This window comes from Pygocentrus nattereri, chromosome 12 (genome assembly GCF_015220715.1).
Source record: "Pygocentrus nattereri isolate fPygNat1 chromosome 12, fPygNat1.pri, whole genome shotgun sequence".
Lineage (NCBI taxonomy): Eukaryota > Metazoa > Chordata > Actinopteri > Characiformes > Serrasalmidae > Pygocentrus > Pygocentrus nattereri.
The window spans coordinates 31688476-31711172 of NC_051222.1; the positions used below are offsets into that span (position 1 = coordinate 31688476).

The window sequence follows — 22697 nt, forward strand, 5'->3', positions numbered from 1 at the left end:
GGAAGGACAGATGGATTGATAGACTGATGGATCAACTAAAAGGATGGATAGCATGATGGATGGATGGAAGTACAGGCATAGATGGAGAGCATGACGGATGGACAGACATGAACAGAAAGTTGAAAAAACAGACGGACAGACACATGGATGGATGGATAGATGGACGGCATATCGGACGGACAGACATATGGACATGAAGTTGGATGGGATAAGAGACGGCCAGACAGACAGAATGAATGGACCAACAGACGGACGCATGGGTGAAGGGATGGACAGAACGTTGAACAAACACGTGGACGATGGGTGGACATGGATGCATGGACAGACATATGGACCAACACATGGACAGAAAGATGGATGGATAAACAGATGGACGGAAACTTGGGAGACTGACAGACGGACATGGATTGACGGGTGGATGGATGCAGAGAAGGACGGACAGATGGATGGAAGTACAGACAGATAAATGGAAGAACGGACAGACAGCAAGACAGAAAGATAAGCTCAGTTCTTACCTTAGGCACCTGTTCAAGCTCCTCTTTGGCTTTATCTAAGAGAACAGCAGTCTTTCATTATCTTAGACATACAGCATACAGTACCTACACCATCAATACAACCACCACCACCACCACTACTGCTCCCTATTACAATAGAAGACATAAAGCACACCCACTATATCCAGTCATAATATTGACCTAAGCTGCTTTTCCATTTGAACATAACTGAGCAAATGTAAATTACATTTATATTCAATTTTAGTGCATATGAGGAAAATTCAATTATACTGACTACAGCAAAACTGAACAATGAGATATACAAACTACCAACAAGCCACCCTGTTACTTGTACAGTGAACACGGCTCCTAAAGGCACGTTCTTCACCACACTGCTGTTGTGCCACTTTGCTGCATACCGTGGTTGTTTGTGATGCTGGAGAGAGAGAGATCGTCTTTACTGGGACAAATATTTTTACACCTCTCATGGATTTTCTCCCTCTGCAATACACAACAAACAAACAAACAAACGGGTCATTAAGTTCAGTCTACTTATTTTTTCATTATGATCATTGTGATTTCTGAAATCACGTTTTTTTAAATGTACAGAGAAGCTGACATCCTATTTTCTGTATTTAATGTGTTCACTCTTTGTCAGCGTTACAGTTTCATTCTTTTCAACAAATTGTAGTTTTTCAAAAAACAATCCGCAGGGATGTGTTTCTTAGGCTACGTCCACACAGCAAGTAAAAGTGGCCCAAATCCGATTTTCTCCCCAAAGCCGATTTTTTTTGTTTGGCTGTTCACGCTGTCTTTTAAATGTGATCCGTATGTGACATCAGTCTGAACAGATCAGCTCCGAAACCGACCCGCACGCGCAGAAGAACAGAGCTTCACGAGGCGGCTCGTCCAGAGGTAAACAGTCATGACGGCCGGCGAACGCCAGTCGCTCCCGGAGCTTCAGTTTCATCTTCGTCAGCATCACAGGAGCGATTAAAGTTCTAATGACTGACAGGAACACAGTGTGTTTGAGTTCGCCGTAAAAAGGGCGCAATATTCAGCCACAGCCACTTCTTTTTGTTCGGGTCCTCTTTGAACTGTTCTCTGGTGCTGCAGCCTCGGGCCCCTCCGGCCGCGCTCGGGCCCCTCCGGCCACGCTCGGGCGTTCCGTTCGAAACCTTTTAAAACTCTGAGCGGCCGCGATGAGTCTCCTCTAATTTTTGGTACAGAAACATCAGCCTAAATGTTTATGAGCCTCAACAGCACAAAATTACGATAAACGTCAAGCTGAACTGACGTAACAGTCGCACGAATTCCGATCTGGCTGTTCAGACCGAGTCGCACTGCCGCAGATCGGATACCGATCGGATGTCAGTACCACATATGAAAGCGTCTCAAACCGGAATTGGAAATGTCAGATTCAAAGTGTTTTCTGCTGTTCACACTGACACATCTGTGTCACTTATGAGATCTGGGCCACTTTTACCTGCCGTGTATACGCAGGCTTAGAATCTTAGAAGTTGCTTTAACATTTTCTGCTTCTTGTGATCCAAATAATCCCAAACACATTCAGTGATGTTGAGGTCTGGACTCTGGGGTGGTCAGTCCACTGTTCAGAGAAACACCAGCAGCTTCTTTGTAAGATTTTTACATTTCTTTTTCTCATCAACGGACAAATGGTGCTCTGTTTTCTCCCAGCGTTCAAATCTAATCTCCGTGTTCTTTAATCATTTTTTCTACTTTTTCAAACTCATTTTTTTCCCACTAATTCTCCTTTGACTTTCTCCTTCCTTACGCAAAGCAAATAAAAAACATGGACTTGGTGAATAAACCTGACACTAATATTAACCTCAGTAACCCAAAGAAACGTTACCTGAGCGGTGTCCTGCAGGTATGCGCTGAAGTGTTCGGCAGTGATGTTGGGCAGGTAGAACGAAGGCATCACCTCCGTCTCGGTGAAGTCCAGCCCCCATGTCTTAGTGAAGAAGTCGGATTCGCGCTTGGAGAGACGCGGGTCGTTTAGGGCCGCCGGAAGGTTCACTTTAGAATTATACACCGTCCACTGGTGCTGATCCAGCACCACCGATGGACCCTCACAGAGACCCCGAGCATCCCCTGAGCGAGAGCATCATGGGAAATGTGGTTTAGGGCACAAAATGACCTGAAAACAACGGCTATCGAGCGCCACTTAGCTTCATATAAGATTTACTAACAATCCTGGGATCCAACTGCCGCTTTAAATGCTAAAATCCAGCGGTATGGAAAAGCCTGATCATTACGTTTTGTTGAATGTCTAAGTGAAAATAATGTACCACGTCCTCTACAAAGAAAAGGTTTAATTACTGTTTATTTTTTAGTAAATTTTAGTGCACAATTTTTATTTATTTGCTGGGTTTAAAGGGCCCATATGGAAAATTAAACTTTTATTTATTTTTTTTTGTAAACATGGTAAGTTTACCATTAACTCCCCAGTCAACAGATGGAAATTTGGCATCAAAAACAGGCCGTTTTGAACCTACGGTGTTTGTGATGTCATGAAAACAAGTGCATTACGTAGCTCCATCTACTCAGCCAACAGCTACTTAGCTCTGCCCATTCACACTGAAGAAAGAGGGATGTTTCAGCCAGCTCTACTTTTTGAATGAGGCAAAAATACAGACCAGCCAATCATTTATACACATACGTCTTACAACCATGGTAACAAAAACCATCCTGTTTGTAATGTAATTGATGAAGAGACATAGAAAAATGTCTGCTTTTGGTAAGTAAAACCACGCAAACCACATAAACATCGAAAGACTGAGGATATAGGCCGTTTAACATTGAAATAATATATCAAATGTACCATAACAACCATAAGAAATACAGCAAATTAACATTAATTGTACGCTGGCTTGCGTGTCAGTGTGCTCTCTGCAGAGGAACGCGTTTTATTTTCAATTATAAAGGCAACAAAAATATGTCGTTTGACGAGGGGCGCCTGGACTTTAGGATGACCTTACGCATTTTCCCTCATCACCTCAAATTAAGTCAGTCAGCCAGGACATGTTTAGTGTACGAAGTTTAATATCTTTAGATTTACACTGAAGCTATTAGGCTAAGGTAGCTACCAAGTAATGGGTGCTTGCAAGGCTGTGAAAAAGTATTTTCATTTGATTTGTTCCGTTTTTGTTAACTTGTCATATTTAAAGATTTCAGATCATCCGACTCATTTTGAAATAAAACAAAGACTAGGTTTTTGAAGACTAATCTACATCACCCATGAGAAAAAGTAGTGGCCCCCCTCAAACCTAATAACTGGTGGTGCCATCTTTGGCAGTAACAACGGCAATCAAACTCTGGCAACATGCTGTTAGACTTTTACAGCACTGTGGAGGAATTGTGGTCCATTCTTCTTCACAGGATTGTTTTAATTTGGCTACTTGGGGAGTATTCGAGCATGAACTGCCCATTTAAGGTCTTTACACAGCATCTCAACAGGATTCAGGTCAGGACTTTGACTCGGCCATTCCAAAACCTTAATTCAGTTTCTTCTGAACCTTTCAGAGGTGAGCTTGGTTGTGCATTTCAGATCATCGTCCTGCTGCATCAACCAACTGCACTTGAGCTTTAGATCATGAACCAATGGGCAGACATTCTTCTCCAGGATTTTCTGATATAGAGCAGGAGTTATTTATGGTTCCATCAATTATGAGAAGCCATCCAGGTCCTGTAGAGGCAAAGCAGTCCCAGACCATCACACTACCACCACCATGCTTCACTGTTGCTATGACGTTCTTATGGAGGAATATAGTGTTGGCTTTACAGCAGATGTAACACCTATGTCTTCCAGAAAGTTCCATCTTTAATTCATCAGTCCACAGAACGTTATTCCAAACGTCTTGTGGATCATCTAGATGAATTTTGGCAAATGCAAGACGAGCCTTTGTGTTCTTTTTGATCAGCCATGGTTTGTGGCCTGCAGTTCTTTAGATGTTCACCTGGGCTTTTTTGTGGCCTCCCAAATGAGTCATCTATGTGCTCTTGGTGAAATTTTGGTAGGCCGGCCACCAAGTTTCTCCATTTGTGGATGTGGTTCGCTGGAGTCCCAGAGCTTTAGCAATGGCTTTGTAACCCTTTCCAGGCTGGCAGATTTCAATGACTTTGTTTCACACCTGTATCTCTTTAGAACGCGTGATTTTGCGCTGCCTTCTGAAACTCCTTCACCTGCTTCACATTGTCAGACAGGTTCTATTAAAGTGATGTTTAGATTCAACAGTAACCATGCCTGGGTGTGGCTAGTGAAACTAATCCCGGTAGTCAACTGAATTTGGTTAACTGGTTGATTTAGTAGCAAAGAGGGCAATTACTTTTTCACACAGTGCCAGGTAGGGCAGGACAGCGTTTGTCCCTCAATAAACCAAACAATCACTTAAAAACAGCATTTTGGGTTTATTTTACTGTCATCGTTGTCTAATATTAAACCTAGTCTGATGATCTGAAACTTTCAAGTGTGACAAATGTGCAAAAAAAAATAGAACAAATTGGGAAGGGGCAAATACTTTTTCACAGCACTGCATAGCATAGCAATTAGCATTGTGCTAACTTCACGCCTACACCAGCACACAAAGAGTTGCTCTAACAGCTGGTGGAGTATAAAGCTCCCTTACTTGTTAGCCTGGTAGGTCCAGCATAAAAATACAGAGGCAAACTTCAGATATCAACCATGTCTCAGCTGACCAGCTACATTTGGGCTCAGAGGAAAACTGAGTGGATCTGATTTTTCGCTTTCTGAGAAACATCAACTCCGAGCTACTCCTCCTCACCGGTGGGCTCCTTAGGGCAGACGTCAGGGAGTGAGCGGGGGGGTCTGTAGTATCTGGAGGAACCAGCCAGATCTTTGGGCTTTCGGAAGAAGCCGTCAGCGCCGCTGCCGGCCATGCTGGACTGGGCCATCGGTGACGAGCCTGGTCCAGATGCCATCGCAGAGCGGCAACCTCACGCCAGCAGCCAGCTGAGAGAGAGAGAGAGAGAGAGAGAGAGAGAGAGAGAGAGAGAGAGAGAGAGAGAGAGAGAGAGAGAAAGAGAAAGAGAGAGAGAGAGAGAGACAGAGAGAAAGAGAGAGAGAGAGAAAGAGAAAGAGAGAGAGAGAGAGAGAGAGAGAGAAAGAGAAAGAGAGAGAAAGAGAAAGAGAGAGAGAGAGGGAGAAAGAGAGAGAGAGAAAGAGAAAGAGAGAGAAAGAGAAAGAGAGAGAGAGAGAGAGAGAGAGAGAAAGAGAAAGAGAGAGAGAGAAAGAGAAAGAGAAAGAGAGAGAGAATATTGCAGAAGAGAATAGAGACACATGAATACACCTCGTCTACACCTACATCACGCCTATCTTGATCTTCCACTCACTGGCCACTTTATTAGAAACGCCTATCTTGATCTTCCACTCACTGGCCACTTTATTAGAAACGCCTATCTTGATCTTCCACTCACTGGCCACTTTATTAGAAACGCCTATCTTGATCTTCCACTCACTGGCCACTTTATTAGAAACGCCTACCTTGACCTTCCACTCACTGGCCACTTTATTAGAAACGCCTACCTTGACCTTCCACTCACTGGCCACTTTATTAGAAACGCCTACCTTGACCTTCCACTCACTGGCCACTTTATTAGAAATGCCTACCTTGACCTTCCACTCACTGGCCACTTTATTAGAAACGCCTACCTTGACCTTCCACTCACTGGCCACTTTATTAGAAACGCCTACCTTGATCTTCCACTCACTGGCCACTTTATTAGAAACGCCTACCTTGATCTTCCACTCACTGGACACTTTATTAGAAACGCCTACCTTGACCTTCCACTCACTGGCCACTTTATTAGAAATGCCTACCTTGACCTTCCACTCACTGGCCACTTTATTAGAAACGCCTACCTTGATCTTCCACTCACTGGCCACTTTATTAGAAACGCCTACCTTGATCTTCCACTCACTGGCCACTTTATCAGAAATGCACACTTCTACACACTGATGAAGGGCTGCGGTCTCTGCCTGTACACCAGCACTGTGTAGCTCGAATAAAGCAGCCAGTGAGAGACGTGAAGGAAACACAGCGGGTTAAAAACCCCTTACATGCAGACAGGCTGTTATCTACAGACTTTGTGGACGTTTTCAGAGTTCTGTTATTTTCAGTGTGGCTGAAAACAGAAGTGAAAGAGCTGATCATCGAGTGCTGACACCAAGAGGGATATGAGGTACTTACCAGGAAATACGATGAGAAACTGGCTTCTCAGCAATGGCAAAAAAAAAAAAAACCAAGCGACTGCTGCGACTGCAGTGCTGACCTTTTAGGTAAAAAACACGGTGGAAAGGAAACGAATGGAAACAAAACATAAGAACTTCAGCTGTTGTGGTAGATTTTATTCTTCTTTTGGCATTTCGTATAAAATACCATACTTCTGTTTTTTTCCCCACATTCTATGCAAATCAGTTGCAGAAAATTCTTAAAAACATTCCAGTGAACCGGTGGTGCACTGTGACTATCAGCACTGGGCCTTCAGTGTCGGACACAGGTAAACACACTCGCTCAAAACATAAGAAAAATAAACACATGTACGACCACGTTAACTGCTGCTGGCGCCAGGACATTTATAACAGGACGCGAGCGCTAAGCTAACGCTGGCGCTCTAAAGCCTACATGAAGTTTATAAGACACTCCAAATATTTTATTTAAAGCTTGTAACAGACATGAACATGTAATTAAGCCTGTATGCATCAGTTTCACAGTGAGTTTTTCAATATAGAGTCCCATGGAGCTGCTGCTGCTGTTTTCCATTCCTAACAACTACCCGCAACCTGCTTAGCCTACGGTTTCTACTGACACTCAGTGACGCATCTAGAACTTCCAGAAGGGCAAGAGTGCCTTTTATTCCCTTAAAATTGACCCAAAAACACGACCGGTTGATTCCACTGTCAGTTTGTATTTACACTGGTAGTTAATCTAATGCGCAAGAGCTGAAGTGGAGAGCTCACTCGACTGCATCTACCCAGACAGCACACAGGACAATAACACGGACTGTCCCATTTTCTGCTTCACAGTCAAAACTGAACATTGCTACAGCACTAAATACAACGTGCACCATCATTCTATCCTATAATAACGAACTAAAGATTACAAACATGTACTTTTCAGCTCTCAGAAATCATTAGGCCTTCACTTTACACCAGATATTAACGTATCACCAACACTCAGCTGATTCTGCGGGCTGTTAACAGAACGCAGGTCTTTCCCAGAACTACACATTTATTTGTAAATGCAGCAGGAGTAGCTAATACAAAAGGTCCATATTACGGACCAAAAATTTTTGGTGCAATATGCAGATATTACTGACACTTACCTCCATCCAGTTCAGATATGGAAAAACACACTGTCTGCTTTGAGTTTTGTGTTACCCCTACAGCAGTTTAGCCACACCCACTGACGTTATAAGGAGTGTTTCAGCCCAGGCCTGTTTTTGAATGTGGGCCCAATACAGGGTAGCCAATCAGAACCGAGCTCACTTACATGCAGACCTCTGAGGTCACGTGTCATTTTGTAGTCTCTGCTATGTCCAAACTACAGTCTGTCTGTACATTACTACACAGTGGAGCTATTAGGAAGGTGTTTCCAATAAAATGGCCAGTGAGTGGAAGCACAACGTAAGTGTTTCTAATAAAGTGGCCACAGGGTGAGGGTGCAAGGTTGATGTTTCCAATAAAGTGGCCAGTGATTGGAAGCACAAGGTGGGTGTTTCTAATAAAGTGGCCAGTGAGTGGAAGTACAACGTGGGTGTTTCTAATAAAGTGGCCAGTGAGTGGAAGTACAACGTACGTGTTTCTAATAAAGTGGCCAGTGAGTGGAAGTACAACGTGGGTGTTTCTAATAAAGTGGCCAGTGAGTGGAAGTACAACGTGGGTGTTTCTAATAAAGTGGCCAGTGAGTGGAAGTACAACGTACGTGTTTCTAATAAAGTGGCCACAGGGTGAGGGTGCAAGGTTGGCGCTTCCAATAAAGTGACCAGTGAGTGGAAGCACAAGGTGGGTGTTTCCAATAAAGTGGCCAGAGAATGGCCAATGAAGTGATTCTGACTGAACTCCACTGAATGGTCTGATCTACTCTGAGGTCCCCAAAACGCTTCATACCTGTCAACTCGTTACTCTTACCCCTCTTAAATCTAGTATTAGTCCATTAAACCTGCACGGCCAGATGAAGGCAGATGACTGTGACCACACAGAGAACTGATAACTGCTGAAGCCCATGTCTTCACTGACAGAAGGACCAGAAACAGCTTAGCTTCACCCACTTACTGGGAAATACTCGCCAAGTAGGTTCAATGAGCTGGTGGGCTTTAACCAGGGCCGTCAGTTAAATGAGCTTAAACGAGCCTTTTTAAGTGACTGGCTTTAACCTGCAGGACCTTTCAAGGGTTTGACCGTACAGGAAAACAAAGCAGGCGCCTCAGCTCCTCGGAAACGTCTGATTTCGGCCAGACAGACTCCTAACCAAACATCGACCAGCAGCGATAACGAGCTTAGCTGCTAAAGCCAGGCTTCGTACAATATTTCCCGTTCCACCTTAAATGGCGCAGCCGTTACATTATAGCGCCTGACGCGCCAGACCGTAGCTGATGCGCCATTTAAGGTGGAACGGAAAAATTCGAGCGAGAAGCTGCCGACTTCAGCCTCGTCTCCTCCGTGGTCGACTAACGTCGCTTCCCCTTCGCCTCAGTACTGTCGCCGTGACATGCCGAAGGCGGAGACATTGCGATAAACCATTTTAAAAACAATTCCCAGCGGCACGACACGTCAGGCCGCCGGGCTTCCACGTACTCGAAGCTAAGCTGGCCGGCTAATACGTTAGCTAGCGTGCTAAAGCTAACGCTAGTTCTACTGGAGCCCAGTCGTTTCGCTTTGACAGGTCTCGTCTTAATCGTTTCGTTTAAAGGCGAAATGAGAGGGATATCAGGTCTTCATGCGGACCGCGGGTCAGCGTGAAAGCGTCTCATTTACCTGTCGTGTAACGCGCGGCAGCAGCTGGTAAACATGACCGACAAAAGTTGCTCCTTTTCGGTCACCATCACAACAACGACGGCCGGCTAGCAGACCGTCATAGACACAACTCGGGGACTGTGTTCCAATCGCAGCGCCTGCGCGCTGAACACTTGTACACTACCGAGTGATTCTAGTAAGCGCAGCGTCCCGCAGTGTCCTGTGAGCATGAAGCTTCTGACTGGTATGTTCTGGCAAGGAGATGTGCTTGTAAACCACCTGGTCGGTTCTGGTAAGTGTAAACCAGAACTTAGCACAGTTAAAGGGGAACACCACCGATTTTTCAAAATTCTGCACAATGAAGTGATTAAGATGTAGGCAAAGTCGTTCAGAGTGGTCTAGTGCGAAATGTTTCATTCCAGATAGACGTTAATTGTTCACAGTGGTGGTGACAGGAACCAAACATAGTCGTTTATTTTGGAAATACAAACTACTGAGAGAGAGAAACATCCATCCATCCATCCATCCATCCATCCATCCATCCATCCATCCATCCTCTAATGGGTGCTGGAGCCTATCCCAGCCTATCTCATCGGGCGGAGAGAGAGAAAGAACTATCCATCCATCCATCCATCCATCCTCTAATGGGTGCTGGAGCCTATCCCAGCCTATCTCATCGGGCGGAGAGAGAGAAAGAACTATCCATCCATCCATCCATCCATCCTCTAATGGGTGCTGGAGCCTATCCCAGCCTATCTCATCGGGCGGAGAGAGAGAAAGAACTATCCATCCATCCATCCATCCATCCTCTAATGGGTGCTGGAGCCTATCCCAGCCTATCTCATCGGGCGGAGAGAGAGAAAGAACTATCCATCCATCCATCCATCCATCCTCTAATGGGTGCTGGAGCCTATCCCAGCCTATCTCATCGGGCGGAGAGAGAGAAAGAACTATCCATCCATCCATCCTCTAATGGGTGCTGAAGCCTATCCCAGCCTATCTCATCGGGCGGAGAGAGAGAAAGAACTATCCATCCATCCATCCTCTAATGGGTGCTGAAGCCTATCCCAGCCTATCTCATCGGGCGGAGAGAGAGAAACAACTAGGCCTAATATAAAATGATTTGGTGAAAATGCCACCGACACCGTTCTAGATTAAAACGATTCATTTTCAGAGTGTAACAAGAGAAAGAAATGACATAAACTGGTAGAAAATGAGCGATTTAAAGTGGTGTTTTGTCTGATACTTAATAATTGACCTCCAGTGGACCGGCCGGAAATGTGGACCACCAGGGGCCTGCTGTCCTCTTGCTATCTGGGATTAATAATCAATATCAAATCTTAAGCAAGACATTTTTTCCTCTGGGGCATTTAAGTTTGAAAATATCTCCCCTTCTGTTCAGTGACATCTATTTCTTATGGGAGGTTGAACGTTACGGACGTCTCTGCCTTGCTCATTAACGCAGCTCTTTCATGTTTATTATTGGGGTCTAAAGTTGATGCTACAAAAAAACTGGCAAAATGAGTGACCAGCTGACAGGTCTACGCGTTTCCATCCACATCTAGCAGGAATGGCCTGGACAGTATCGGCTTGGACCAGGGTCTGATCTCGTTAGGCCTCAGTCGGGCAGCTCTGTTAGCTTAGCAGTCTCATGCTAACGTGCTAACAAGTATAAACGGTGTTTATAGCACCAAAAAAATCAACGTAAAAGTCAAAGTCAGCTTTATTGTTGTTTCTTATCATCACAGACGTGACACAGTTCATAGTTCACGCGTCTTTAACTCGACCTCTCAATACGCAGTGGTGGGCAGTAATGAAGTAAATGTATTAACGCGGAAGCGCCCTCTGGTGGTCCGCAGGCCCGTACTTATTGTTCTGGCCATGGCACTTTTTACGCCATGATAATCAATGAAAAAAATAATTGGCTTATTAATCAGAATAGTTAGCTGGAGTTTTTAAACCCCTCAGGGTCACTTCTGGACTGAGAATAGTCCACCAGCCAAAAACATCCAGCCGGCAGCGTCCTGTGGGCAGCGTCCTGTGACCACTGATGAAGGACTAGAGGATGACCAACACAAACTGTGCAGCAGCAGATGAGCTGTCGTCTCTGACGTCACATCTACAAGGTGGACTGAGGAGGTAGGAGTGTCTAATAGAGTGGACAGTGAGTGGACACAGTGTTTAAAAACTCCAGCAGCACTGCTGTGTCTGATCCACTCGCACCAGCGCAACACACACTAACACACCACCACCATGTCAGTGTTACTGCAGTGCTGAGAATGATCCACCACCCAAATAGCACCTGCTCTATGAGGGTCCTGACCACTGAAGAACAGGGTAAAAGGGGGTAACAAAGTATCAAACAGATAGACGACAGTCTGTGGTCATTTTATGTATTATGATATTTTTCTTCATAACAAGCATAAAAATCCCTACTAGTATGCTAATGTCTTGGCGGCTAGCTAGATAAATTTCCTGTTCCACCTTAAATGGTGCAGCAGTTACATTCAGGTGTCAGAACTGCTGCTCCATTTAAGGTGGAACGGGAAAATTCTAACAAGAAGCTGGAGGATATCTGACTTCAGCTTCATATCACTGAAGAATTAGTGGTGGGTGATAATAAATAACTGCCCCCCTCTTTGAAGGCTTATGATCCCTAAATGTAACCAAAGCCCAGCAGTGAGGAGCTGAACTTTCCCCTCCTCTGCTGTCACTGCAGACGGGCAGGGTCGCCCACAGAGCAGTGGCCGTTAATGAAGTGATGCCCATTTCATAGATTTCAACCAGTTCCCCTTGTAACTCCATTCCAAGGGGCAAGGAGACACTTGAAAACAAGGGGTAGGGGTAAAAATAAGAAATGGGATTGGGCCAAAAAGTGGCCTTGAAGTGTAAAAGGTTGAGAATCCCGGTTTAGAGCAGAGCGACCGGATTGGAGCACAGCCAGCATCTTCCCTATACTGTGGGCTTTGTATTGCACAGTGGAGTGGGCCGCTGCTGCCACCCTCTGTTCATATACGAGTCTACAGTGTGTAGCTTACCAAGGCAGTTTACTCGCCCCGACTCACGGACTCACTCTGGCCTGCAGGTTTAACTCATAATATTCTAATATTGCCTTAATTTGCACACTGGGCAAAAAGTTTAGCTTCACTACGTTTACACGTGATATTTGAGATTCATTATATAGTACATCACCTCTTTTCCACTCTGTCACACATTCCAAGCAAGGCCAGGGGAGTGTGGCCAGTTACGCTAACCTCATGTCCTCCTCACCCAATGAGAGAAGAAACTAAAGTTTGTACTATAAACGGATTAAATTCTTATTTTACTTTAAAATGTATTATTTTATACACATTTTAGTGACAAACGTAGTGCAATATTATACAATACATTTAAAAAACTTTTTATATATACACAATACATACAATATTTTAGCTTATTAGCACTTTTATTATTACGTCTGATGAATGGGAATGGTACAAAAATTAGTTGGCAGCAACAATAATAACAGTAAGGCAGTATTAAAGTGATCAAAAACGTGTCCATCCACAATGAAATCACCCGATATAATACAGAAACACGAGTTAAGCATTAGCGTACTGTACAGGCACACGCCCAGTTCAATAAACACACAGTCTAAACGGCGCGATCCCGAGGCACACCGGGCACGAGACTGGCATTTTCCGTGGGCAGTGTAGACCATCCGGTTAACAAAAAATCAAACAAAAAACACACGTGTTCACAGAGAAAACCTTTCCCCTTACTTTTATATAAAACAAAAATAAAAAAAGGAAAATACTTCGGCGAAAGATGCTAATGTGGCTAGGAGGAAAAGACGTGACCTGTTAGCGTAAGGCTAAATTGCTTTTAACATTTCACTCACAAGAGAAAGGTGCGTAGGTTTTATTCAGCAGATGGTGACTGCGAGCACCATGTTAGGGTTTGGTATGGTAAATGCTAGCATATCACAGTAGTGTGGTGCCATGCCCAGATAGCAGACAGTTTTGGGCCAATCCTGGCTTTGATTGACTACTGGGTAAATGCTGGCATGCGGGGCAGAACAGGGTCAGATCCTGGACAGCTTCGTACGTTTTTGCCTCGGGTCAACATTCAACCATTCTGGTGTGAATGTTGTGGACCAGCAATGTAGTTGGGCCAGATTGAGGCCAGATTTGGGCCATATCCTTTAGTTCTACTCACTTTACAGTGTGCCGGCCAGATCTGGGCCGAGAACCCAGCCGTATATTGGGCCAGAACGAACCACGGATGTGGCCCACGAGTGGGCCAGACAAGTTTTGCTAACTGGGTAGCATGTTTCAAACCGCATCTTTTTGGACCTCCAGGCCTCCAGATATTCTTTATTACTGTCGACGGGGTGAGCAGTCATGCTGATTTGACTGAGCTGATTTACACTGAGCTCGGAGTTGAGACTTTCCTAGCAGGATTCCCAGTTGAGGCGGTGTTTTCTTTGATTTTTCCCAGCCAGAGCTGAGAAATTCTGAGTTAGCAAACTAGCCACAGCGTACTGATCTGAGCAAAAATAATCTGCCGTGGTTACTAGAAGCTAACACAGCAGTTAACAAACTAGCTAACTCGCTAACCATAAACAGCAAAAAGTGAACATATTCATATCAGATAACTATATACTGTAGATAAATGGTGTGACTGGCAGACGTAGAGCTGCTGCAGTTAGCCATGGAGCTAACATAGCAGTTAGCAAGCTGGCTAACTAGTCAAACGTAAACAGTAAAGTCACAAAAGTAAAGAAAGTAATAAAGTCTCCTGACTGGCCATCTCTGCGTTCTCTTTTATGTGTTTATAGCCATTTTGGAAGAAATGGTAAAAGGTTTGTGCTTAAACACTAATTAACTATTAGTTAAATTAGCGGTTCCTCCGTTTTCAGTTGCCGCTATGTTCCTTCAGGAGTAAACACTGCCAAAGCAGTAGCGATGCTGCTCAATGGGGCGAATTTGCGCCGTGACGTTCAGCACTAAAATGAACAGAATTCGCTTGCGAACGCTTGACTGGGCCGCATGACTGGGCCTTTAGACAAATTTAACAAGAAGATCAAAAAGCACATTTTACAGCCTCTGTACAGCCTACAGTGCCAGCATGCAACCTGTAGGCCTTTTGCTTTCAGAGATAAAAAAATTTCAGTTCAGTTTTACGATCCAACTTATGGATGACCATGCGGAGCCAGCCAGCCTAATGCTAACAGAATAACTGAAGTTATGTCAGCCTTTTAAAGCGTCACAGTTTTGAGAGAACAAACGAGCAGTAGCAGAGTGAAGAGGGTGAGGCTTTACTGAGACACGTTAGGCAGGACAAGCCGAGCAGTAATGACAGAAGTACCACGCAAAAAGACGTAAAAGATCCTTTTAGAGCTGTTTGGGTTGGAAATGTGAGAGTTTCCTCATTTTATACGTTGAGGAGCACGAATAAGTGGGGAACCAGAGCATGTTCCATGTTTCCCAAGTTCCTCGAGTTGTCTCCTATGACCCGCTAAGCTTTTTTTATTTCCTTGTAATGAGTGATGTCATTAGTACCGTCCTAGGTTTCTGTGTTATCCATGTTGCACAGCTGGCAGTGGACCTTCCAAGCTCCCCGTGAGACCAGGCACATGACTCCACCGCCACTTATTCTACATGCTAACCATGTTAACAAGCAATGAAAGTTATCTATTAAATCTAAGGCTGCGTTCACATTACAAGCCTCACTGCTCAAATCAGATCTTTTTACTCAAATCCGATCTCTCTGACGCGATGGTCCACACTCGTTTATGTGATTCAAATCTGTCGTTAATGTGATGAACTGGCCTGAAATGACCCTCATGAGCTCGTCCTTCTCAGTGACGTCACGTGACTGAATCACTGCATCATCAACACAAACTAACGAGCAGAACGAGCTTCGCTGAGAAGATCATTAACTCTGATCAGCTCTCAGCTTCATTATTAGAGCCAGACGAAGGAGAAAAAGGTGAGATGAGCTGCTTTTCCACCGTTTACAGGCTTTAACTTCTGCTTGGCGCTGCTGCCATGGTAACGCTGAATGATGGCACAGTGGGGAAAAAGGCACATGAATTCCGATCTGAGCGTCACATGAACCACAATCGGATACGTATCTGATCTAGGACCACTTATTAAAGTGGCTCAGGTCGGATTTGAAAAGATCAGGTTCCAGGTTCACACAGGCCTGAAAACATCAGATCTGAATCACATTAGGGCAAAAAATCGGATTTGTGCCACTCCAGCCTGGTAATGTGAACGTAGCCTAAATGAGTTCATGCTAATTGGCCTGAATTTCCACCATGATTGTGTTGCCAGATGTAGGAGTTTCTACATATTAATATTGCTACCAAGCAATAAAAGCCAGTGTTATCAGCATAGGTCAGTTTTTTTTTTTGAAAATCTGTGGTAAATATTGGTTCTGATTGTCCCGGATAATGTTTTTTGCTTTTTGTAGCTTAGCATGAGGAAGTAGCAACACGGCTGAACTCGTAAATACAAGGAGAAGTTCCAAGTAAGCCCAAGTTTACAAGTCTTTCCATAAGACCGGCCAGAATGTTCTCTGATACCACAGCAACAGGTTAGACCACACTGGCATTGCCGTCGGTGCACCTGTTTTGTCAGAACATTACATGGTGAAGATGTCACCCCCCCTTGCATCCCTGGTTTTTTGGTTTCAGCAGGTTTTCAAGGCCGGAGTGGCCCCATTTTTCTTTGTTGGCATTTATCAGCGTTTTATCTCGTGTTTATTTTGTGTTCTATGTCTTACATGAGTTTCTTCCGTGGACCACTGATAATTTACAGTTCACTCATTTTTGAAAAAACGTGAAAAGGGGTTCTCATGGTACGTTCGGCCGGTCCCAGTAAAGGTTTTTTTTGGAGTTTAGCGTGAGGAAGTGGCACGTGAATGGTATTTAGCGTGAGGAAGTTGCAGTAGAATGGCTGATAGTCATAAATACAAGGGCAAGTTTCATGTTACTCGAGTTTACAAGTTGTTCCGACCAGAATGTTCTTTCATATCACGGCAACAAGTCAGATCCATTGACCAGCTGGTAGTTTTGATCTGGTAACATGACAATTTTCCAACATTAAAAATTTACATGGACTCTCTGAACTTTACACGGCGACAGCGTCACCCCCTTGCGTCCCTGGTTCTTTGGTTTTAAGGCCAGAATGGCACCGATGGAAGTTCACAACATGGTAACAAGACTGGGCACCGGCATCTTGTCAGCGTTCAAAGGTCTACAGATGGAGACTGTCAGTCCAGTGGTCCCTGAAAGATGAGTCTGACGTAGGGCCTGTCTCGTTTCAGCTGTCCGAGGCAGAACGGACAGGCTGGATGGAAGATGTTTGTCCCGCGCTTCAGCGGCGTTTTGCTCCAGTGTTCCGCCGTTCGCTCCGAGCAGACGTGTCCACAGGGGACAAACGCGTGAGACGGCGACTCGGCGTCCACGTACACATCCGACACGCGGCCCAGGGTCAGCGGAACGTACGGGCCACGACTTCGGCACAGCGGACACTCTCTCTCACCTCTGACGGCTTCTGCTTCCTCCTCTGTACTTCTCTCCGTCTCTCCCCCTCTTTCTCCTCTATCCCTCCCTGCCTCTCTTCCTCTTTTCACCGTCTTTTCCTCCCTCCCTCCTTTAATGGCCTCTATTCCCTCCATTTGTTCTTCTTTTTCTCCCCCACTCTCCGTCTCCCTTTCTATCTCTCTTTCTCCCCTGTCCCTCCCTCCCTCCCTCTCCGTTTCTCTTTTCTCCGTCTCTGCTGAGCTCTGTTGTTTGTAGGCAATGCCCCTCCCCTGCCATGGGTGGTATCCGTGGACATGTCCACAGGTCAGGTAGACCCAGGGCCGGCGAGGCCTTGGGCCGTCCAGGCTTGGGAACGCCAGCGTGCTGAGCAGGACAGGGCACTGGGGTCGGGCGGCATTCAGACGGAGCCGCAGCGCCTCCAGGTGGCCGGCGGTCGGGCTGCGCGACAGACCTTCCACCGAGCGCCACAATAGGGTCACTCCACACAGATCGATCAGAGAACCGTCCAACAGCACTGGAGACTCATCCTTCACCTACAGTGAGAAAGAAAAGAAGAAGGCAAGGTGAGTGAAAATGAGCAGACTAACCTCCTCCGACATTTGAACCCTTGTTTCTCTCGCAGTTTGCGCACTAAGTAGTTAATCTTGAGATCAGCCACTTGGCTAACTACCACAGCACTGAGGTATCAGGGTAACAGTTCATGTTGGCCAGCGTTTACTCTAGTTTTGCAATGACAGACTGTATATATAGTGATGAATATGTTGTAAGGCCATCTCAGGATGTATGGTCATGATGCTGTCATCTTGGGATTTGTGAATCGCTTGTCAGAAGAAAACCTCGTACCTCCGTTTTGGATGCTTTTCAGTTTTTGCCATAATTTGAAAATGTCTGTTGCTCTTTACATTGTGTGTAAATTTTATGATGAATGAACCAAAAGAAACGACCCAGAATGACTTGTAAAAAAATCTGGTTCTGACTGAACTGGCCACTGGAGAAGGGTGCCTTGGGGAGGGGGGGGGGGGGGGGGGTGGGTTCGTGGGAGGTATACACAATCACCCCATTCTTGATTTTATACTGTAATGTATGTTAATGCTTATAGGTGGAAAATAATGAAAATAAATAAATAATTGATCCAAAAAATAAAAATCTGTTTGTCACGGTTTCCCCTTGTTCTTGGGTCTGTTTCTTGCCCTGTGTTGTTGCCATGTACTTGTTTGTTTTTGGTTCTTCTGCTCTTTGGTTCTTCACCTGTCTGTAGTCTGGCTCCTCCCTCTCCCAGGTGTTCCCTATTTGTTGCAACTATCTTTTTTCTAATTATCTAGCCCTTTGTTTTGGTCAGTGGTTGTCTGGTCTACTCGTCACTCTGTTTTATGTAGTTGTTCTTTCCATGCCTGTAGTTTGTCACTTCGCTAGTTTGTTTTTGTTATTAAAGTCTGCTCGCACCTAAATCCAGCCTCCCAGCTTCGTACGTGCCTGCTGTTTAATACAGAGCGCTTTTCATGATGGAACGAGGGTCTTCTCTGTGACTTACTCAATGCTGACATGACAATATATCGCTGCTGTTGTGTCGTTTCTCAGTTTGTGACATAATTTTAAAAAGGCCTGTTGTCCTTTACATTGTCTGTAAATTTCATGACAAACTGACCAAAAGACACGACCCAAAATGACTTCGAAAGACGTCTGGTTCCCTTGACTTAGACTAAAGTAAAGTAGTTTTTTTCCCTTCTCCTGCAAAGTTACCAAGAGCTTCAGAAGATAAACTCTCATGTCTGCCTTACCACTCCATTTTCAGTAACTCCACTGACGCTTGCACTAGTTCTTGTTCTCCAGTAGGGGGCAGTCTGTATCTGATCATCCTGAGTGCTGCTGTTTGTGGTCCTGCAGTGAGTCTTAGTACACGCTCGCCCCATAAAGACCCTCAAACCATGGTCACCTCTGAGGGCCTTTAAAACATGTCTAATAAAGCTCACAACTGCTAGTCTGGCAAAAATCTGATTCACGCAATTTTCCCTTCTTTACCCCAAATGTAGTCCGTCAAGACATGTCTGGTGTCTGAAGTTTGCTTCTTCAGTTTTGTACTAGACTAATGTGGCTACCAAGGAATGGAAGATTATGCCCCACCAATTAGCACTGCGCTAGCTTCATGTCTACATAATGTACAGTTGTTAAATAATCTGAGATAGGCTTGCTTATGAGGTTTCTGACACTGTATGACATACTGTGATCCATAAACAAGAGCAAAGTTGGCCAAAGATTCGATCCTGTCTTTGTGTTTTTAACAGATAACAGACAAACAACGTTCATGAGATTAATACACCGTCAATTAATACTACAGTGAAATGTTTAGTATGCGCATAATGTCAAATAATGAAATTATTTGGTTTGTTTTTTGGCCTACAAATTTTTTTAAACAGCCAATTCAGTGTGTTTAATACAGATTGTAATCAAATTTGTTTGACCATCCCGATGATTTAGCTACCAGCATAAGTGGACAAAGCACAGTACTTCTGTAGTTGAGTAAAAGTGGATGTACTCTTGGTCAAATGTTACCTAAGTAAAAGTACAAGAGTATCTGCTTGTAATTAAGTATCGTAGTTAAAGTACTTCTGCTTCTAGATGTTTTGAAATGTTAGTTTTAGATGAGACTTGTATGGCTACAGATGTGACAACTGAGTTAACGTTTGTCAATTAAAAGTACAAACCCAATTCCAAAAAAGTTGTGACGCTGTGTAAAATGTAAATAAACGTAAATAAGAACAGAATACAATGGTTTATGAATTTCATAGACCCGGATTTTATTTACAGTAGAACCTAGAACACATATCAGATGTTGGAAGTGAGACATTTTACCATTTCATGAAAAACATTAACTCGTTTAGAACTTCATGGCAGCAGCGCATCTCAAAAAAGTTGGGACGGGGGCAACAAGAGGCTGGGAAGGTAACTGGTCCTGATAAAAAATAGCTGGAGGAGCAGTTTGCAACTAACTCACATGACTGGGAATAAAAAGAGCAAAGATGGGCAGAGGTTCACCAATCTGTGAAAAACGTCTAAAGATCGTGGAACAAAGTCAGAAAAATGTTCCTCACTATAAAATTGGGAATACTTTAAAATATCCCACCATCTACAGTAACTAATATCATCGAAAGATTCAGAGAATCTGGAGGAATCCCTGTACGCAGGGTACAAGGCCGACGGTCAGTATTGGATGCTGGTGACCTTTGGGTCCTCAGGTGGCACCGCATTAAACACAGGCATGATTCTGCACTGGAAATCACTGCATGGGCTCAGGAACACTTCCAGAAATCACTGCCTGTTCACCCTGCCATCCACAAATGCCTCGTCCTCTCGCCCAGGCCTGGCGAATACCTGAATATTGATTTCAGTATTCGAATGCTGGGACCTCGCACGGTTAACAGAGTACTCCTGACCTGTGCTTCACTGTGTCATGGACAGAGCTACTGACGCTCTCTTCATTACAGCTCACACTCTGTGTTTACTCATTGCTGCAGAGCGCCGGAGATTAAAGGAATGAGTAACGACTCCAAGGAGATGAGTTTTAAAAACAGACTGTTTGCATAAGTGGGTGGACATTATAACGCACACACACACACACACACACACACACACACACACACACACACACACACACACACACTCTGCAGTCCAGTTTCCACGCTGCGTGTGGTCCACACCACACACACCACACCACTGACCCTTTAGAAACAACATCAATGTACACAGATGGGGATCTCCTGCCATATTAACAAGTTTTTCCAACCTAAGGTATTTTTAGATGTTTTATACGAATATTTAACGCATTCTTTGAACTAGAAATGAACAAAATGATGAATAACATTCTGACCCCATCTTCTTCTCACATTATCTGCTTTGAAATTTGATCTCCACTGTTATTATAACTTAAACACCAATGTTCTGGAGCCTTCTCAGTCATTTCAGATTTTCCTTCATGTTTATGCACAGTTTCCTAGAGATCTACACTGTTAGAAATAAAGGTTCTGTGTCTACAAACAATGTAAATGTGCCCTTAAAGGTACAGCAGTGGTTTAAAGGTCTAACTGTGCATCTTAAATCAGTTTCTCCAGGTGAAAAGTTGGTATTTGTACCTTTTCACCCATGGTGGATTCAGTTATGTTCCCTGACTAAAGGTCCTGAGATGGACCCTTGAGGGTCCCACACCAGTGACAGTTCAGTACCTTTATTTCTGAGAGTGTACTGATCATTTGAAAGCTCTAAAGTTGTACAATATTAATATAATAGAATCATCGTATAGCACTGTGCAGATGTCAGAGACCACCCTTTAATTTATTCATTTCCAGTCAAAACAGCCTTTACGTACAAGCTACGTTTCTAAGCATCAGTTAAAAATATATTATACAGAAGCCTCAACAACTACGTTCAACGCCACATTTTCTTCCATCTATTATCTTTATAATATTCGTTCTTTTCAGGAGACGCACTAAGTTTCTCAGAAATCTGCAGGGATGTTTTTCACACCTTCAAACTTCAGTCTTAGAAGCTGGTTTAACATTTCCTGCTTCTCACCATCCAAATAATCCCAAACACATTCAGTGGTGCTGAGGTCTGGACTCTGGGGTGGTCAGTCCATTGTTCAGCTTCTCTGTTTGATGCGTCTCTTTTTCTCAGTAAGAGCTTCTTAACAGCTCTGCATCCTTTCAGACTCATAGTGCTGAGTGTCTCTCAGTGGACTAATAGAAATGGTTACACTGACGAAAGCTTGTGTTACACTTACTTACTTTAAACAGTACCGGCAGGGCCAGTATGTTCCTGTGTGTATGTGTTGTAGAGTCTGACCTGTTTTCCTCTGTCCTGTGGTGATGTGGTGTCTCGGAGCGTGAAGACGTTCCCGCAGACTGATATCTCTCTCCACACCGCTGGTTTGGAACCTCGCGCTGGCTGCATCAGGAGAACTCCATTAGTGGTCAGGCCATCCATCTGACCATCAAACGTCCTCCACTTAGCTGCCTTCTCCTGTTAAATGTACACACAATCAACCAAATTGTCAACTGTCATAGGATGCCACCTTTGCCACAAGTCAGCTGAAATGTATGCCCTGCTAGATCTGCCCAGGTCAACTGTAAGTGCTATTATTGTGAAATAACAACAAATACAACAATAGTTCAGCCTCGAAATGGCAGACCACATAAACTCAGAGCGGTGCTGTCAAGTGCTGTAATGTGTTTCATCACTACAGAGTTCCAAACTGCCTCCTGAAACAATTCAACACAGGAACTGCATATTGGGAGCTTCATGAAACGGGTTTCCATGGCTGAACAGCCGCACACAAGCCTAGACCAGTGCCAAGTGTCGGCTGGAATGGCGTAAAGTACGCCAACATTGGAGCATCTGGAGCAGTGGAAACATGTTCTCTGCAAGTCTGATGGATGAAGCTGGGTTTGGCATATGGCAGGAGATCTCCACCTACAGGAATGCATAGTGCCAACAGTAAAGTTTGGAGGAGGAGGGATAATGGGCTGGGGCTGTTTTTCAGGGTATGGGTTCCAGTGAAGGGTGATGTTAAAGCTACAGCACACAAAGACATTTTAGACACAGATATTCTTCCAATATTGTGGCTACAGTTCAGTTTGGTGAAGACTCTTTCCTGTTCCAGCATGACTGAGCCACTGCGAGC

General features: G+C 44.4%; 2 protein-coding genes across 4 annotated transcripts in view; both read right to left on the reverse strand.

Moving 5' to 3' along the window:
- vps54 (VPS54 subunit of GARP complex) overlaps positions 1 to 9639 on the reverse strand; it is a 30519-nt gene extending 20880 nt beyond the window's left edge. For 2 of the 3 annotated variants that reach the window (XM_037543611.1, XM_037543610.1), the window contains exons 1-5: positions 9511 to 9639; positions 5300 to 5487; positions 2368 to 2609; positions 914 to 995; positions 516 to 550 (exon numbers count right to left, since the gene is read on the reverse strand). In XM_037543611.1, the coding sequence (XP_037399508.1) occupies positions 516 to 550; positions 914 to 995; positions 2368 to 2609; positions 5300 to 5456 (516 nt within the window). In that variant the 5' untranslated portion in view covers positions 5457 to 5487; positions 9511 to 9639. Of the gene's footprint in view, positions 1 to 515; positions 551 to 913; positions 996 to 2367; positions 2610 to 5299; positions 5488 to 9510 lie in introns of those variants that run through there. The other variant, XM_017712814.2, reaches the window with a different exon arrangement.
- Positions 9640 to 15825: 6186 nt separating this feature from the next.
- peli1a (pellino E3 ubiquitin protein ligase 1a) overlaps positions 15826 to 22697 on the reverse strand; it is a 12192-nt gene continuing 5320 nt past the window's right edge. The window contains exons 5-7 of the mRNA XM_037543181.1: positions 21860 to 22036; positions 17265 to 17556; positions 15826 to 17102 (exon numbers count right to left, since the gene is read on the reverse strand). Of these exons, the coding sequence (XP_037399078.1) occupies positions 16750 to 17102; positions 17265 to 17556; positions 21860 to 22036 (822 nt within the window). The 3' untranslated portion in view covers positions 15826 to 16749. The remainder of the gene's footprint in view (positions 17103 to 17264; positions 17557 to 21859; positions 22037 to 22697) is intronic.